Genomic DNA, 19,797 nt, shown 5'->3' on the forward strand with positions numbered 1-19,797 from the left:
CACATCATTAATTGTTGTATTCTTGCCTCATTTTTCTGATGACAAGAAAATACATGTCTCTTGACCCTTCTCTTAAACCAGTGCAGTACTTTCTAATGTTCTGCTTTAAAAGAAGTTCATTAACAATTCAACCTGAAAAGTTAAATATATACCTAGGTAGGATTTCCCCCCTATGCTCACACAGGTTTTCCAATGGCAAAATTGACCTTTAAATAGCAAGTGCTGACGTCCTTTAAAAAAAAAAGTCCTTTCCTTCCGTCCTTTAAAAAAAAAAAGGCTCACACTTGACCTTTGGTAAGCAATCTATAGAAATCTATCTGTTGTTTACTATAGCAACAAGACTGGACTCTGGATGCAGGAGTACATCTTGGCTGCCCTAATTTGCATGTCACAGCTAGATAATTCAGATTGACCACTGGCTTTCTTTTCAAACTAAATGTGCAGCTATGCCAATGGAAATCCAGTTATCTATTCATCTTCATTAGAGCATGAGTGTTTTATTAGGGTTACATTGATCTGAATATCCTGGGCTTACATTATCAACAAGTGTTTCCATGTGTACTGCCTCTAGTAATGGTACTAATGCATAACGCTTATACTTATCACAGTAAAGCATCAAAATGGACCATAATAGTTAGACCCTTCCTTTACCCTGCGGACTACCAGGACTAGATTTGAATAGTTCGTAGTAGTTACTGAATAATATGCTTTAAGATACATAACTAAATACTAAGAAGAGACTTCAAGGGGTTACGTCTAAAGAATTGAAAAAGAGACCACCTCAAATTACCTGCAATCTAGTATAATTCATTTAATTGAGGCCAAGGTTCTTCCTTGATCATTTTGAGAACCCAGTCACATCGCAGTGTACTGATCAAATAACAGTAACTACCACAAACTCCCTTTCCCAAAGCTGTATTTGAACCATTTGTTCAAATCTCATCAGCCCCTCTGATTCGAACACGTTTCAGCTGACCAGCAATTTACAGTTTATCTAACACCTGGTCCGGTAGGATCCCCTACCCACACATTACCACCATTAACCTAGACCTCATGCTGAGTTGAGGGAGCAGGACAAGTGAGGCTTGTGTTTGCTTTTTTTTATGAGAGGGGTTACAGGAGTGCACACCATCGTGGATCTTTTATGAGAACTGAAAACTATAGGTCACCCTGACTGAGGAAAGCTCTGTAGTCTGTACAAGCGAGCGTTCTTCTGTGAGAAAATGAGGGTCAGGCATCAGTGTTCAGCAATGTTTGGACAACAGCATCCTCATGATTGACTGCACCAGACCAAAAGCGGCTCCCAAAGGTTAACTCATCCCAGTGGTCCGGATTAAAGCGCCTAATTCTATTGTATTTTCACTCATCTTTGGAATGTACATTGTCTGCAAACATAAAGGTGCTTTCAGCATCTCAATACTTGATAGGATCTGCGTTCTTTGGATAAAACCACAAGCTAGTCAAAAGCCAGAGACAACATAACACATCTAATCAGTGCATCTTAAGCTGAATTAAACTCTTGAGATAACCAGAAGTAATGAGGACCTTACTTACAAATGCGATATAATCAGAGGAGGCTAAAACAGTAGAGTTAAAACACAAGCCAAGATTGAAACCCAATGGGTGTTAGAGGTGTATAAAGATAGATATCAATCATCCTTACTGTGAACATAACTTATGAGCATTCTGAATAAAGTGTTAATGAGGCTGGATTCATTTTTCCAGAGCAGTCTCACTGCTTTTAATGGCTTTGGAATAAGATCTGGAATATCTAAGACTATATACTCTTGGGAATATGTGGGTTTAGTAGCTCTAAATGAAAGTGTTGTCTATGATAGCAAGATTCACGTCAAAGGAGAGAGCATTTACCAGACACACGGAGTTTATGTAATGCTGATAAATTCGATAGTATGTTAACTTTGTAAACGATTGAGAAATCATGCCAATGAGCCGAGGCTGATAGATACAACTAGAGCATGTTAACATGCTCTAATTAAATGCTGAGTCTCAAGGATCTTTGTTTAGACTATACAATGCGTGTTGTTCTGAGATCATTGGAATGCATGCCACCGTTTAATGGTTACTGCATTGCCAAGACAAATAAATAACAGAAAATCACAAACACTTTGTTGTTGTTGTTGTTTTTGTTTTAGGGGCTACACCCATAAATGTTAGTGTGCACAGTTAGAGTGGTATTCTTTTACAGTAACAAAGCCTACACGGAATTAATTCGTTGCATGAGATCAGCATAACAAAAGTGTTTTAGTGATCACATGGTAATTTGTCCTTGTGTCTTTGAGATGTGATCTCTGCATGTTGAGATTTGAGAGCCTCAGCCACTGCAACTGTTCTGGAACTTCTTTTCTCATTCAATGTCAAAGAAAAGCTTAATTCAAAAGCTTTATCGAGGCACTAAGATATTGTTTTGTGAATGCAAAAAGATTATGATGAGGAAAATTGTGACTACATAAAAGATTTTCTTCCTGACCCTAATCTTGTATGTAAAGTTTTGCCTCATATACATACAGTATACAGACCTATGATAAGTTATATAATTCCCTTCAAAAATGAACTACTTCATCTCAGTTATTATCTCATGACATACATGTTTATGTGTTTATACTATTATATACAGAAAGAGAAAAATGCAGAACCCCATATTGAAGGATTAGTTCCAGCTCACCTCTTTGCTGGCAGTTCACTGAGGATGCACAGAGGAGCACGAGCGCCAGGACAAGCCTCATCTCTCCCCACACATACACGCCTGGATTACTGATTATTTGATTTATATTTCTGATTTATCCCACAATACGAGTTTAAACCTTTCACACTCAGTCCCTGTGCCTGTCCGTAGTATGCACTCACTGCGTCCCCTACTCTCTCTCTCAGCACTCCCTCTCAACTTTTGTCTCAACTCTTCATTCTGTCCCGCTACAAAATAGCCGGGTGGAATGTACCAATCTGTATGAAGGCGACCCCCACCTCTACCCCCGTGAGAAAATGGACTACTCCGCGTGCAACTCGGCATACTCAGCATAATGCACGAGCGCCAAATCTCAAACCCCAGGTTTGCATTATAGCCACACAGATCACGAGGCAGTAGTGGTAAAATAATAATAATAATAATAAAACAAACAAACAAACAAAAAAACTACGTTTACAGATAACATAACTGCAATAGAAATAAAGTAAAGCTAAAAATAAAAAAAGAATACAGTCAAACTCTATTAAGGAGGAGAGGGAGCTTATGTTTGTAAACAAATGTGTAAAATATGTAAACAAACTCTGTAAACGATGCACTAGGATGTTGTGCAAATGTGCAAGAAAAGAAAATGTAAAGGTGCAAGTTAAAATGAGCCTTGTGGTACTCCAAATCCTACTACTACTCATTTATATTTATGGTGTTTGGCAGACACCCTTACCCATGAGTGACTTACATTTATCGCATTTATTACATCTGAGCAGTTGAGGGTTAAGGGACTTGCTCAAGGGCCCAACTGTGGTAGCTTGTCAGTGCAGGGGTTTGAACTCATGACATGCCAATTAGTAGCCCAAGGTCTTAATCAGTGAGCTACCACTGCCCATGCTACTCCTACTCCTACTACAACAACAACTATTCAATTCAATTTGATTTGTAGGGTGCTTTTAACAATGGATGTGGCCCCAAAGCAGCTTTACAGAAATATATGTTAAGAATATAAAATTTAAATTCATGAATTTGTCCCTAATGAGCAAGCCAGAGGCGACGGTGGCGAGGAAAAAACTCCCTGAGACGATATGAGGAAGAAACCTTGAGAGGAACCAGACTCAAAAGGGAACCCATCCTCATCTGGGTGACAACAAATAGTATAATTATAAATGAGTCCCTTCTATAAGACTACATGTTCAAATAGTGCAATTGTGTAACCACAAAAAGCTTGACTAAACAAATATGTTTTCAGCCTGGACTTAAACACTGAGACTGTGTCTGAATCCCGAACACTAATTGAAAGGCTGTTCCATAACTCTGGGGCTTTATAAGAGAAAGCTCTTCCCCCTGCTGTAGCCTTCACTATTCGAGGTACCAACAAATAGCCTGCACTTTTTGATCTAAGTAGGCGTGGCAGATGATAAAAGACCAAAAGTTCACTTAGGTACTGTGACGCAAGACCATTTAGTGCTTTACAGGTCAAAAGTAGTATTTTATAATCAATTCGAAATTTTACTCGGAGCCAATGCAGTGTGGATAAGATCGGGGTGATGTGGTCATATCTTCTGGTTCTAGTAAGGACTCTTGCAGCTGCATTCTGGACTAACTCGAGCTTGTTTATGCTCCTACTGGAACATCCAGACAGTAAGACATTACAGCAATCCAACCTAGAGGCGTCGAAAGCATGAACAAATTTTTCTGCATCGTGTAGTGACTTTATATTTCTTATCTTAGCAATATTTCTGAGATGAAAGAAGGCTATCCTAGTAATAATATCTACATGAGTGTCAAATGAAAGACTGGGGTCAATAATCACACCAAGGTCTTTTACTGCTGCACATGATGAAACAGAAAGTCCAGAGTTACTATGTAATCAGAAAGCTTACTTCTAGCTGCACATGGTACTAGTAGAAGTATTTCTGTCTTATCAGAATTAAGTAAAAGGGAGTTAATAAGCATCCAACGTCTAATGTCCTTTACACATTCCTCAACTTTATTAAGCTGCTGTCTGTCCTCTGGCTTCGCTGAAACATGCAACTGTGTATCATCAGCATAACAGTGGAAGCTAATACCGTGTTTACGAATAATTTGACACAGAGGTAGCATATAAAAAGAAAAAAAGCAGTGGACCTAAAACAGAACCTTGCAGAACACCAAACTTTACCTCAGTATGCACAGAGAAGTCTCCATTTACATATATGAACTGATAACGATCAGTCAAATAAGACCTGAGCCAGGATAGGGCCGTTCCCTTAATGCCAACAACATTTTCTAGTCTATCAAGGAGAATCATATGACCAATAGTATCAAAAGCTGCACTATGGTCAAGCAACACAAGCAATGAGACACAACCCTGATCAGAGGCCAATAGTAGGTCATTTACCACTTTAACCAGCGCTGTCTCTGCGCTATGATGAGACATGAGATACATTTAATGAATGTTATTCCTATGTAGGTACAAGCATATCTGCTGTGTTACAACCTTTTCTAATATCTTGATAATAAAGGGCAGATTTGATATTGGTCTATAGTTGCACAATTGACAGGGGTCGAGGTCAGGTTTTTTAATCAGGGGTTCGATAACTGCTAGTTTAAATGATTTAGGTACATAGTGCTAAGGAAAGAATTGATTATTTTTAGAAGGTTTTTGATTACCTCTGGAATAATCTGTTTGAAGAAACATCTAGGTAAGGGATCTAGTATACAAGTTGATGATTTTGATGAAGAAATTAATTAAATTAATTTGGTCTCTCTAATGGGAGTAAAACATTCTAAGCATTGATCTGATATGGCTATATTGTTATCTACAGGGTTAGTTATAAGACTTTCTGTTTTTAAATTAATAGTCTGAATTTTTTGTCTAATATTTTCAAATTTCCTATTGAAAAAATTAATGAAATCGTCTCTGCTATGTGGTGATTGTGTGCAGGTTTCTGTGGAGGTTATATTCCTAGTTAATTTGGCTACAGTACTGAATAAGTATCTAGGAATATTTTGGTTCAATCAGGGTGGAGAGATAGACTGATCTAGCATCACTAAGAGATTTTCTATAGTTCAGGAGGCTCTCCTTCCATGCTGTTTGAAATACTACCAATTCGGTTTGACATCATTTACGTTCTGTTTTAAGGTGTGTGATCGTTATACCAGGGTGCTAGTTTTTTCTCTGTAATTATTTTTCTTTTAAGTAGAGCTACCTTATCTAGCATGTAGCAGAACATTGACACTAAGCATTTAGTCACGTGATCAAGTTCTTTGAGATCAGAAGGTGATCCAATCATAGCTGCTATCTCTGGGAGGTTATTGATAAAACTAGCTAACGTGCAATCGCTAACGTGAATGTACGTTTGACGCGGTAGCATGGCAACATGCTTATATCATGATCAATACGCAAGTTAAACGAGATGAGATAATGGTCTGAGATAGCTTCAGACTGCAGAAATGTTACTATATTTCCTATATTTATTCCCTATGTTAATATCAGGTCATTCTGATTGATCCCCACTGAATCTAGATTAGACACAACCATTGTTCTCAAAGGGTCTTCCGGGTCATCTCTTACATAGCTAAGGAAAAAAGAGATCTTAGGTGTTAATGACCAGCTGGCTGAGGGTTCCAGTATGTGTGAACTTGCTTCTGCTGCCTCTAACGCCACCTAGCGGAGTACTCTCTCTCTCTCAAAGTATTTTGACACTAAGGATTATATTTTTTCCTTGACGCATAGAGTGAGAATTTAACCAAACCACATTTCATATATACCATTTAAACCTCCTCAAGATAAATATAACCTTTAATATTATACTAGTATCTTTTTTTCAGTAAAGCTGGCTTTGTGACAATGTCAAAAAAGTTAAAACTATGGACTATATAAATCAAATTGAATTGGATTGAATTAATGGTAGTATTCAATTTTGTAAGCTGTTGACCATTCATAGTCTTATAGTCATTTTTGTGGAAGGTGGGGCATTTATTCCTGAAATTCTTATAGATTTTTAGATGTCAACACACACAAAAACCAACAGGGGGCAAGCAAGTCTCTCTAAACTACAATCAGCATTTTACTATGTCTACCTGAGTCATGATTCCAACTGTCAAAAGCTCCGGAGAAGACCTGAGTAGAATGTAAACAGCATGGCTGTGAAGACCAGTGAAAATATCTGACAGGATTGCGAAAGCCTGGCTAAGAATGGACCCTGTCACGTACAAACTGAGCCTGTCTATTCCCACTAGTCCTATGAGACTTTTCTTGCAGCTTAATAACAGAATATTGTTGTGCTGCCTGAGTTGTGACACATTTTTGCATTGTAGAAACCCTCCAGCTCAGATTTCAGTGATTAAAAAAAACCCTCATAAAAAGGTTACATATGGTAAATACATTTCCTTAAATGCAAATTAGCATTGCACTTTATTACAAGTGTCATCACAATGCAGTTTCACAAATATCAAGGCCTGAAAATCCCAGAGAGCAAATCAAAGCCATACTCGCTTATTACGTTAGGGTCTTGCAGATGAACATAAAGTCAAGAGGATATGGGACAAAATGCACAGGGGAAAGAGTGGTTGGTGAATGGTGTGGAGAAAGTTAGTTCAAATAGGTGGCTGGTGTAGATAGACCTTAATGTCCATGCTTGGGGGCAGGAAGAGAATAAGAGAGAAAAAGAAGCATTCATACATGTGGTGATGAATTACAGTTGTTAACCTCAGTGGTCTCAGAACACCAGCAAACCACTGGCAGGCCAAGCTTTGAGAGTATGACTAAAAGGAGAGGCTGAGGTCAGCACAGGCAGGTTCACAGAGGTGTAAATGACTTCATCCATAGATGACCAATATATATATATATATATATATATATATATATATATATATATATATATATATATATATATATATATATAAGAAATCTATATATATAAGAAATATATATATATATATATATATATATATATATATATATATATATATATATAAGAAATCTCATTATCCCTGTACTGGCGAATACATAACAATTCACATGACTCAATTTGGATGAAAGGATATCAAGCTATGGATTGGGTAAGGGGTAGGGTTAAGGTTTGAATCTATTACAATTACTATTACTTATAACTTGGTTTGTATGAAAACAAACTAAATCCAATCACATTGTCTTCACTAGTTAGATTTCAGACAAATTTCTCAATATCAGGTTATATATGATTTTATTTTTAACCTCAGGGTTATGAGATTACATCAGTAATAATGCAGAATTACAAACACTATAGCATCTATAGCAGACAGTAAACACTATAGCAGATAGTAGCTCTCATATGGTGGAAGACCAATAAAGAAATTGCATCTCATGGCAAAGGTTTTTCAAATATGTATAAAATATCTAGAAAATGGCACTTTTGACATAACCTATACTGTGTATTCTTTAATTTATCCCTGACCCCTTTCTTCAGTTTCAAGAAACCGATCAAAGAACTAACAATCAGTGTCAATAGATTGGAGCTTAAAGAAGTTTTTACTTGAACTTATTCATTATAAACATCGAAGCAGCATCTTCTCTAATGCACTAATATTTGCAGCCATGGGATTTACAGTGGGTCGAAGGCTAATAAAAACAAGCTTGGTATTATTGGTAATATCCTCAGTTTCTCTCTAAGCTAATGCACACCCACTCTCACATTTTACTGCAGAAACATCCATCTTATCATCTTTGACGTGACCGCATCAACCCATCCTCATTTCCTTCTACATCACACTGTGAATAAAAATCCCAAAACACTAATGGAAGAGATGGAGTCGAACATTGAGCCTCCATTAGCGGTGGAAGCAGCTGAAGCCCATTAGTAGATGCTCAGTGCTGGCAGCGTACATCCTCCACTAGGAGGCTGCAGGTCCACCTGGCAGAACACCCTGGCCATTTGGATGCCCGGAGCAATAGTAGGCACGAGCTCCAGCTGCTCCACCAATGCTAACAGCGCCAAGTCTGAGAATGGCTGTGGGATGCATCAGGAGCCAATGAGCAGAGAAAGTGATGGGGCGCAGCCAATCAAATCCAGACCCACAAGATGAGAAAAATTATGAAAATGAAAAGCTGCAGGTGACGCACAGACACAGAATTGGGGAAAACTCTAGGGAGCTACTCAGAAAAGATAGTTATAGGAGAGCTACAGCATGTATGTGCTGGTGAATAAATGGATGAACAGATGGTTGGATGGATAAATGGATGTGTGGATGGAATAGATAAGACATTTAAATATAAATGCATATACAGCGTATGGAAAACAACTGCTTTGAGTTGGCACTATACAATTTAGTACATTTCAGTAAGTATATTTTGTTCTAACAGCTAATTACCAAGACTTGCGAATTGAGTCAGAGATATTAGAGTGAGAAAACACTAAACAGTACAATGATTATGCCCCATGGGCTGAAATTAAACACCTCCTGAGATTAAACGTGCTCCATTTTAATATATGCACTTGATAACAGTTCTTTATTTTTTACTGTAATGGCTGCCCAAGTGTCAGCCATTCATTTTCCAGCTATTGAGAAATTTGGGCTAAATCCACAACCTATTTTCTGACCAACTACTGAGAGAATGCAATTTTCGAAACTGATTTGGAACCCGGAGTGCTGGGTAAGTGAGCAGCCTAATGCAAGATTGCTCTTGTGCACTGTGAGCATCCAATTAACTATAACTGCAAAGCAGATTGAAGAAATGAAAGCGAGCAGAATACAACACTTTATTCAAACTGACATCTGAAATATACTCAAAAAAGCAAATGCTGGAAAATATGCTGAAGTGCTTAATCCTTATTTTCTGTACTAAACGTTGAACAATACTAAATGGATCTTTCCAGAATCAAATCTAAAGTGCACTACTCGCTACCACTAATAATGACCCTAAAATCATTTTAAGAATCAAATTTTTATTTCAGAGAACATTTTGGTGAAAATACCAGAGAGGAAGTATGTTAAAATGGTTGGTCTTTGTAAAAATGAATCTACAGTAAATGACAATTTTAAGAGCAGCACAGTGGCACAGTGGGTAGCGTCGCCGGTTCCTGTTTCGATCCTGAGCTCAAGTTACTAGCACTGCAGGTTCCCTAGTGTTAGGGTTAGGGTTACATGCCTGATATGTTAAATTGGCTTAGGTGTCCTGCACATCTACCCTGCCACCAGGGCAGTGGTGGTTTAGTGGTTAAGGCTCTGGGTTACTGATCAGAAGATCAGGGGCTCAATCCCCAGCACTGCCAAGCTGCCACTGTTGGGCTCTTGAGCAGGGCCCTTAACCTTCATGCCAGGGGTGACCTTAACCTTAACGCCAGGGGTGCTGTATCATGGCTGACCCCAGCTTCCTAACATGTTGGGGTATGTGAAGAAAGGAATTTCACATATGTGATCAATAAAGTATCATTATCACCCTGGCATAAATTCTCCTGCCTTGCACCCAGTGTTCCTGGTACAGATCCACCTCAATCCTGACTAGGATAAAGCCATAACAAAAATAATGACTACTTTAGGCCCTGTTAACTGACATCCTTTTTTTTTTTTTTTTTGCATTCCCATTTGTGCATCAGGAGGATGGGAAAATTTTGGGTGTCAAAAGCTTGGAATTGCTATTGAATATAAAAAAAACTTGTTAATCTTATTTTCCTGTTAAATCTACATCACTAGGACATCAGATGCTAATACACTGTTACAGATCCTCAACTGAACACCATCCCACTCCCCACTCACACATTTCTGAATTGATTCCCTGCATTTTTGACTACCTGCTACTGTATTTATAAACATATTGCATTTAATTTCTTGTCACTACTATACTCTCTATCTGGCAGCTACCCCAATAACTGCTATTTCGGTATATGGCATAAGTTTATCTGTTGAATACTATGTAATAGTATGTTATGTTCACATTCACAGCATTTCTATTACATTGTTATTCTTTTGCATTACCTGTTATACCAGTCAGTTCCACACTAAACCTGTGTACTGGTTGGTGCTACACTTTATCTTACCGTGCCTTTTGTCTTGTTTTAGTAGTAGCTATTTGCATGTGTACTTTATGTATAAAGTATGTGTAGATCTTATTCTTATTTAGTTCTGTGTCGTTTCATGTAGTTCTGTGTTGATTTATGTAGCACCGTGGTCCTGGAGGAACGTTGTTTCATTTCTCTGTGCACTGTACCAGCTGTATATGGTTGAATGACAATAAAGCCACTTGACTTGACGATGCTTAATGCTTCACAATTAGGTAGAGGAACAGACTCATTGAAGCACCCTTTGCCTTATTTAGAGATGTCCAGAAGTATAAAGCCATAGCGGGTTCATAATGGCAATAGTGCATTTGGTGTACAGCATCTTCTGCAGGTGTGCATGAGTTGATTGAAGTTCTTTCAGGTGGTATCTTGTTATACTGTACAGCAATGCTTCATCTTGTAGCCACGCTCTTGTCAGAGAGCTGATTGCTTTTTATTCCCAGCCGCTGTTTCAGTATGCCAAACTCGATTCGGGTACTCCGTAACCACATTATCCGTCTGCTGTAGCAATTTCTTTTTACTCCCCCCACTATTCAAGATACATTACAAATAGCATCTTTATCCTACGTAATAGTCTGTGTACTGATATCCTGCCATCTATTTATCATCCTGCTCTACTTCATCTCCAGATTATTGTTCTGTTTACTCCAAGCTTTCCATTTTCCTCCTCCTGATATGGTGGGAGACCAATAAAGAAATCACGGCTCAGATATTAGATTGTTTTAGAACTACAGATGCAGCACACAACAGGCTTATCAGAATTTACTGAAGTGTTAAAGAAAATGAACTCAAAATAGGTTCAGTTTTTTATTATTTATATTCTAAGGTACAGGTGAAGATACCAAAAAAAAAAAGGTGTCATAATCAATCATGGCTCTTTTTCATTTGGCCCATTGGTTTCACCTCAGGTTGAATTAAGAAGAAAGTGAAATTTCTCTTTGCTCCAGTGTTTTGGGCAGTGAGATGGCACAGCGTGTAGGATCCACAGTTTGATTCCAGGGCCAGTGCAATTCAATTCAATTCAGCTTTCTTTGTATAGCGCTTTGAACAGTGGACACTGTCCCAAAGCAGCTTTACAGAAATATATAAAGTCAGCATATAGATTTTAAACGTATGAATTTATCCCTAATGATCAAGCCAGAGGTGATGGTGGCAAGGAAAAACTAGCCAAGAGGAAAAAACCTTGAGAGGAACCAGACACAAAAGGGAACCCATCCTCGTCTAGGTGACAACAGATGAATAAAGATGAATAAATCCACAATAAATCCCTTCTATAACGGTGTACTGCATGGTTAAATAGTGCAATTGTGTAACCAGGAAATTCATTACAGTTTTCACATGAAGTCTGTTTTCCTGAGCTTGGATTACTATCTTGAGTTTTACATGTTCTCCCCATGTCCATGTGAGTTTCCTCTCACTGTCCAAAGACATGCCAGTTGATGGATTGGCTCCACATCCACTGTGACCCTGACCAGGACAAAGCAGTCGCTGAAGATGAATGAATGAATGAATGAATGAATGAATTTACCTATTATTTTATGCATGTCAGAATTCTCAGTAAATAGGCAGTAATATGTGGTCCGCCCATCTGAACTTCTGTCTTTAAGCACTAATGACTACGGAAGCCCTTTATTAATGCATTATTATTGTTTTGCTTTCTTGTTTTCTCATGATCACGACTTAATTTTCCTGTGAACTCAACATAAAAGTTGTTTGCTTGTGATCTCGCCTTAGTGTTCTCATGATCTCAACACAAAAAAATTGTCGTTTTCTTGTGATATCGACATAAGAAAAGTTGTCTCATGATCGTGACTTTATTTTTCTGTGTACGCAACATAACAACATGTAGGTTTTTATTGTTCTGGAGGCAGCAAAAGCTTAGCGCCATCCCACAGCATCATGGATGAACGAATGAATTTTTACTTTGATCAGTTTCACTCACTCAAGCTGAAATAGCTCTGTCTGTCTGTGATTTACAACTTCCACATAAGTGTCCAAAACTTGATAAAGTGGACACCCCTCCCTTTTAATGCAGAGATAAATCCATCTCTACAGCTGGCAGGTATTACATTTATGATGGCGAAGATGCCAGCGTGCATGCAACACCAGTCCCATCTACAAGGTGCGAGATTTTCTCGTGATAAAATGATGTCAAGATCACAAGAAAACAACTATTTTGTTATGTCGAGATCACAAGAAAATTAAATTGTGATCATGAGAAAACAAGAAAGAAAAAAATAATAATGCATGGCTGCTTAGGGCTTCCATAAATGACTGCAGTTTGCTCTTCCAACAAACCCATTGGTCAAGCAATAGGTTCACAGATAAACCAACCATGAGAATCAGCACATCCAGCAGTAGATAAATATATCTACATGAGAGAATTGGCTCATCTTTTGTCAGGGTGTATATACAACAACTGCACCCGAACATGCTCAAAAGAGCAGAAATGTAGGTGGACTTCCATAAACAGCCACCTGCCCACCTTGCTACTGGAAATAAATGTCACAGCTGTGAATACGGTTGAGTCATTCGAGTTTCTGGAGGCCTCCATCTGCTAATACCCTGAAGTTTGTCATGAAAGTTCAGCGGAGACTGCTTATCCTGGGTTAGCTCAAGACATTCAGCATTTCCAAAGTCTGTCATGACCTCTGAATTGAAGTCACAGCTTGTTTTGTGCTCTGCTGAGAGGAAGGTCACTGGCAATAAACTACTCTCAATCAGGTGCTTGTGCTTGTGCTTGTGCTCGTCCAGAATAAGCAAGAGAGCTGGAAGGATCCCATCCATGGTAATTACCTCTTCACCAAACTGCCATCACTTAATGGTTTCAACACACTGCCCACACAACATTTCTCCTCTGCTCAACTTGACTTTTCCTTTCTCTTTATATACCTCTTTTCTATAAATATATATATACAGTATATTTACATTTCCAATCCACCTGCCTGCAGGTTTTTGAGAGTTGGGTGTAAACCGGAGAACCCAGAGGACACTCTGTGGTCCTTGTCCTGTGTGAATATTGGCTGTCATGCACCATACTGACAAAGTAAATACATGGTATTTGTCTGATTCAAATGATCAAATATGAAAAGTGAAGCCGCATTGTAATCCAAGAGAAAACACATCGTGTATTTGACGCTAGTGGCATGTCCCGAATAAAACTGAATCCAAGGAAATGCGACTGCTATGGGGTATAGAGCACTGATGTAGACTAAAATGTAGAATGACAAGTGTATTAGAATCTGAGAAAAGCTCTTACATGACAAAAATGTTGTTTTCTTATTGTACATGCAGTATATATAGATATATAGATATATATACACACACAGTATATCCATAAAATGTGCTTTAGAGTATGCTTTGTTTTATAATTCCAGGTTTGGTTCTGCTTACTTGTGCTCTGCTAGCAGTGCCCCACATTTACTGAGCTAGGGTTACAGTAGGTCAACATCCTCTGTTGCGCCACATGCATTAATGCCCTCACACAGACCAGCCTTGTTCATGCACAAAGTAGAGGAATTAGCAAGTCAAATACTCAGGGGTTATTTTTTTTTTACCCCAGAAGGGGTCATGTTTAAGGCTGAATGGAGGTTGCAGTTTTACAGGTCAAATTGTCAAATGACTCACATTACCAGCAACATCACACCAGAGGCCATGTGCTCTTACAGTGCCGACACAGCGTATAAGCAGGGGAAGAACTTGAACTTTTTTTTGTGAGGTAAAAATAGAAAAAAAAGAAGATTTCCTTAGGTATAAAAAGGTGGTTGGTATAAAAACCTGGTTTAATTTACACATAACAAACCCACATAACAATTGATAACAACTGATATACAGTGAAATATTGTAAATTCATGTGTAGAAATACATAATGTATCCATTTTTTGCATTTAATAAAAAAAGGACAGAATATATTTAGAGCATTAGCATATGTACAAAAGAACATCTGTGTTAATTGTGTCTATACGGGGTGTCCAAAAAGTCAGGAACTAATGGGAATATGCTGAGCAAATATGTCAATCAAAATATGTTGAGCAAAATCCACAATAACCTGATACGGCTGATGAGAAAATGCGTAGAGCTTAAGGGTGAACATATAGAGCAGTTGTGTCCAATCTTATCTGGAAAAGGACGGTGTGGGTGCATTCATTTTAACCAAGCTATTCAGCTGATTAAACAGGTGGAATCAGGTGTGGCTTCTGCTTGACTGGAATGAAAACCTGCACCCAGACCGACCCTTTGCATATAAGATTGGACACCCCTGACATAGAGCATGTGTTATATAAAATAAATGTAAAATGATATATATGTAGTTTTACTGTAATTGGTTCCTGACTTTTCAGACACCCTGTAGTGTTACCTTTGTATGTTTCACACATTAGATTAGATTAGATTCAACTTTATTGTCATTGTGTAGAGTACAAGTATAGAGCCGAAATGAAATTTCGTATATACAGTATATACAATGCTGTCCACTAATATTGGCACCCTTGGTAAATATGAGCAAAGAAGGCTGGTAAAAATTGTCTTTATTGTTTAACCTTTTGATCTTTTGTTAAAAAAATTCACAAAAATACTCTCATGGATATCAAACAATTGCAAACACAACACAGGTTTACAAAAAAAAAAAGTTAAATATCTATAGGAGTCTTCTCCTATAATGCCTGATGAGGTTGGAGAATAAATGGCAAGGGTTCTGAGACTATTCCTCCGTACAGAATCTCTCCAGATCCTTCAAATTCAGGTCCATGCTGGTGGACTCTCCTCTTCAGTTCACCCCTCAGGTTTTCTATGGGTTTGAAGTCAGGGGACTGGGATGGACATGGCAGGAGCTTGATTTTGTGGTCAGTAAACCATTTTTGTGATGATTTTGATGTATGTTTTGGATCATTGTTCTGATGGAAGATCCAACCATGGCCCTTTTGAAGCTTTCTGGCAGAGGCAGTCAGATTTTCATTTAATATCTGTTGATATGTGATAGATGTATCCTAACAAAATGTCCAGGTCCTCTGGCAGAAAAAAACAGCCCCAAAACATTGGTGGAGTTTGCCAAAAACGCATTTTTCTTCAGCTTAAATAAAGAGCCGTATTAAGTTCTACAATTCCATCTGACACTTTGATGTAACCACAATATGTTACACTGAACTGTATGTTTTAGGCTGTAAATATACTCAAATATTTCTAGAATGCCATTAGTGGTCAATTTTAAATACGTAAGTCCATAAAATAGATTTATACCTAAATCCTCGTAAAGCTTTATTGTTATAGTAAACCAAATTGGCATTGATTAATGTGGTAATTACAGCTAGGACTATTCATGCAGCAATATGCATTTAGTATTTGCAATATTGGCTTCTTCTCAGTCATATATTTCCAGTAATTTATTTATTTATTTTTAATTTTGAATTGTCTCTTGCTTTAATATTGCATCGTATTACATCTGACAGCAAATATGAACAATGCTATTTTCATCTTCAGTTTGCATCCTTGATTTTTTGGGGGACCCTCTAAGGCAAGTGCCTTTGTTTAAAGGTGCTGGTCTAGATGCTATTGAAAAATCCATCTCAGACACCTCTACAACTTTGGAGGCATGAAGGGAGAGCACAGAAAATTGACTTTTGTGTGTAACCCATCACACACAACTTTCCCCGGAGAAATAGTGACAGACATTTTAGAGTTCATTCGAACTTTAATACAAACCCTTTCCATTTTCAGAATCTGGAATTTAAAATCTTCAGTGTATGTCAATTACAGTATGCAATCTGTAAGAAATATGAACAACACATTAACATTTTAAACTTCTATCCTATTTGCATAATATTCTATATAAACTGTATGTGTTGTGATAGACATAGTGTACTTTATCCCACCACTGTAACCAGATCAAAAGTTGCTAACAGCTTAAAAACTTTGGCAAATAGTAAATGCATTAAGATTGTCAACACATGCCAGGTGAGAGTCTATATATGAGAAGCCATGCTATTTACAGCACATATCCATAATGGACCTGACCAGAGTAAATGGGTTCTAATCCATGAGGAGCTTTGAAGCTATTAACCTTTTTTTTATTATTTATTTATTTTTTTTAATACACATTTTAAAATATTAACATTTCTTTTTCTACTTCTGTATATTCTTTCTTTTGAATAACAGCATTCATATCACTTCAGTGAACAACTTGGGGCCCTCTAATACTACATCACTGATGTAAAATAATACTGCACGGACTCAAAATAGCTGGTGTGAATATCTTAGCACTCCATCGTCTGAAAGTGAAATTTAATACAGTATTGTGTATAATATAACATGCTTTCCAAAGTACTGCACATAAAGCATTAACCTGTGCAAACTTTATGTGTTATAAGCTGTTTATTATTGTAATAACTACAGAAAGAAGTAGCACTGAAATGTTCCCTGAGAGTTCATCATAGTTCAATATAGAATTAGTTATAAACTGATATGTCATGCAGTACAACTAGAAAATGTGTATGAGTTTTGAAGTATGCAATCTGCACCTCTAAAAGACCCTATTATGGTTGAAAAATTGGCAATGGTAAGGCATGATCCTTCATTATACTCTATGTCCTCTTCAGAAATGGCTGTCCAATGCCTGTGCCAAAATCTAGGTTAGTTATTAGTGTTGAAGTGACAGGGACAGCTGAAGACACAGACAGTGAAACATAGTATGAGTTGTTCCAGCAATGTAGTCTGACTCTGTGATATGTGGCGGATCCTCTCTCACTCCACTGGCTTTCAGCACGACTCCTTCAAAATATTCGGGACACACAAAAGGATCTTTACTATCTCATACGCACACAGAAGTCTGTTTAGGACCCAGTCCAGCAGACAGACACTTCTATCAGTTTGTCAATGGCAGTCTGGACCAAAGAATGTGCTTTAAACCTCTTCAGATTTCCTGTCCGCTGCTCAAAGCTGAGATTCTGCAACCTCTGAAGAGATTAGAAGCAATGAAGGTGTTTTGTGTTGTTTAACTGTTTAGGTAGCCATAAGCCATAAAACCTTAAGAGCTGAGCTGAGGCACTGTGCTAGGATGGGAGGAAAGAAATCGAAGGAACCCACAAGCAAGGACATGAAACTTGTAGTAAGAAAGAGCAGAGCCTGTGAGGAAAACCTGACATCATCCGACAAAATCCGCAAGCACATTGTGATGCAATTTGGTTACAGGATGCTGAGCTTGGCTCGACAAGGTATGATTGCACCTCCTGAGGAACTATGGGGGCTCACAGAACTGCAGAAGCTTAATTTGTCTCTGAACTGCTTATGTTTCTTGCCTTCCTCTGTGGCTCTCCTTCAGAACCTGGTTGTTCTTAATTTGTGGGGTAACCAGCTCACCAGTCTGCCCCTTGAGATTGGGCAACTCAGGAACCTAAAGGTGCTCTTTGCATACCACAACCAACTGACTGATGTCCCTGAGGAGCTAGGTTCCTGTACCAAGCTGGAGGTCTTGAGCCTGGCAAACAACCAGCTCACAAGTCTCCCAGATAGTCTATCTGCTCTCACGAACCTGCGGAAGCTCAACCTAAGCCACAACAATATTGTGTATATCCCAGTATGTGTCTATGCCATGAAAAAGCTGGTCTTCTTGCATGTGGCCCGCAATAAGCTGGAGAACATTGCGGAGCATATCCAAGCGCTGACTGATCTAAAGATCCTCATTGTGGAAGAGAACTGCATTCACTGTCTGCCAAAGATGCTCTGCTGTCTGACTAAGTTAGAACTGCTCAATGTGGATTATAATGACATTCAGAACGTTCCTGCTGAAATGCACCAACTGAACAGGCTGGGGAAACTAGCTTCACACCCACTGGATAAAGGACTCCATATCGTGCATAACCCTCTGCTCAAGCCAATTAAAGAGGTGTTAGATGGAGGTCTCCAAGCTCTTTATAACTACCTCAAGGCCGAATGATATGCTGTGCTGTGAGAGCTTAAATGTGGACTATTTGATTGTTTGGACTATTTTTCTTTTAGGGCCACTCAAAACTCTTTGCAAATCCATAAATTGCTCAAGTTAGCTAATGGAGTTTTACACTGCTTTATTAAGAAAACAAAAAAGACAATTATCACTAACATCTTTATTAGGAAGACCAAAATCAAGAAAATGAAAACGAACACAAATGTACAATTAATATACTTAATGCTATGGTACTATGCTACTAATGGTAGAAGCAAAAGAACATAAACAGATAACACAAACCTCCCAGCAAAGAGGAGAACAGTATATAAGCGCTTACCGGCTTGGTTATTAAAGTGTAAAAAGATCCCTCTGAGTATGTGAAGGTTGCTGATACTGAAATCTTTTCATTCTGCAGTGCCAGGACTTGAGGGCACGTTTAAGGTTCCCAGGAGCATGTTAAACAAAGGGCACCAGCTTGGCAGTTGTGCTACACAAGCACTGGACTTCTCCTTTTGTGCAGCACTGAGTTCATTTGGAACTGTCTATGTACCTGCTGACTCAGTCACGTTGACCCTTGTTGTCCACAATCTTTTCTTGAAAGCCCCAAGAGAAGAAGAGATGCAATTATAACTGGCCTCTACCATTTTCTACGAGTGTTGAATGTGTATTGGAGTGCAAAGCAGAGACATTTCAATTACTACAAAAGAAAGGCCAGTGGTGCATCCTGTTGAAAAGTACAAGGCCTTTTATTTGAAGGGCACTGAGCTTATTTTCCCTAACATTATGTACTATATAATTTCAGCAAGAACAAGAAGAAAATCAGAATCTTTTCATATAACTAGACATCTATTGCTGGTACATCCAAGTAACATATAGTGGTTATACTCATACGTTATAAGTGAACGGCTCTTGCCATATTTTATAAATTAACATTTTATTATGTCAAATATAATAAAGATGGTGTATTCAACCAATCAGTTCAATGATTTCTTCAGGGTTAACTATTTAACCGATCATTTTAACTCAGATATTTTAGTAAACGTCACATGTTATTTACTAAATGTCCTTAAAGAATTTGGATAACTGCACGCTTCCAGCACCAACAGTTAATGTGTCTAAGCTACAATGTTTTGTTCAGTTGGTTCCCATTATTCCACTCTTCTCTCTAG

General features: G+C 38.1%; 2 protein-coding genes across 2 annotated transcripts in view; one reads left to right on the forward strand and one right to left on the reverse strand.

Moving 5' to 3' along the window:
* The window catches only part of lama1 (laminin, alpha 1), a 53,365-nt gene extending 49,006 nt beyond the window's left edge, over positions 1 to 4,359 (reverse strand). Inside the window, exon 1 of the mRNA XM_053635013.1 lies at positions 2,684 to 4,359. Within this exon, the coding sequence (XP_053490988.1) occupies positions 2,684 to 2,744 (61 nt within the window). The 5' untranslated portion in view covers positions 2,745 to 4,359. The remainder of the gene's footprint in view (positions 1 to 2,683) is intronic.
* A 12,244-nt stretch (positions 4,360 to 16,603) lies between these two features.
* lrrc30a (leucine rich repeat containing 30a) lies at positions 16,604 to 19,708 on the forward strand. The gene has a single exon (XM_053636835.1). It carries the CDS (start codon positions 17,762 to 17,764, stop codon positions 18,638 to 18,640), a length of 879 nt encoding a protein of 292 aa, XP_053492810.1. The 5' UTR covers positions 16,604 to 17,761; the 3' UTR covers positions 18,641 to 19,708.
* The last annotated feature ends 89 nt before the right edge of the window (positions 19,709 to 19,797 follow it).

Source organism: Ictalurus furcatus, chromosome 1 (genome assembly GCF_023375685.1).
Source record: "Ictalurus furcatus strain D&B chromosome 1, Billie_1.0, whole genome shotgun sequence".
In the NCBI taxonomy this organism is placed as follows: Eukaryota; Metazoa; Chordata; class Actinopteri; order Siluriformes; family Ictaluridae; genus Ictalurus; species Ictalurus furcatus.

Excerpts from the sequence above, each read along its gene's own strand:
- lrrc30a (XM_053636835.1), top strand. The coding sequence starts at position 17,762 with ATGGGAGGAAAGAAATCGAAGGAACCCACAAGCAAGGACATGAAACTT.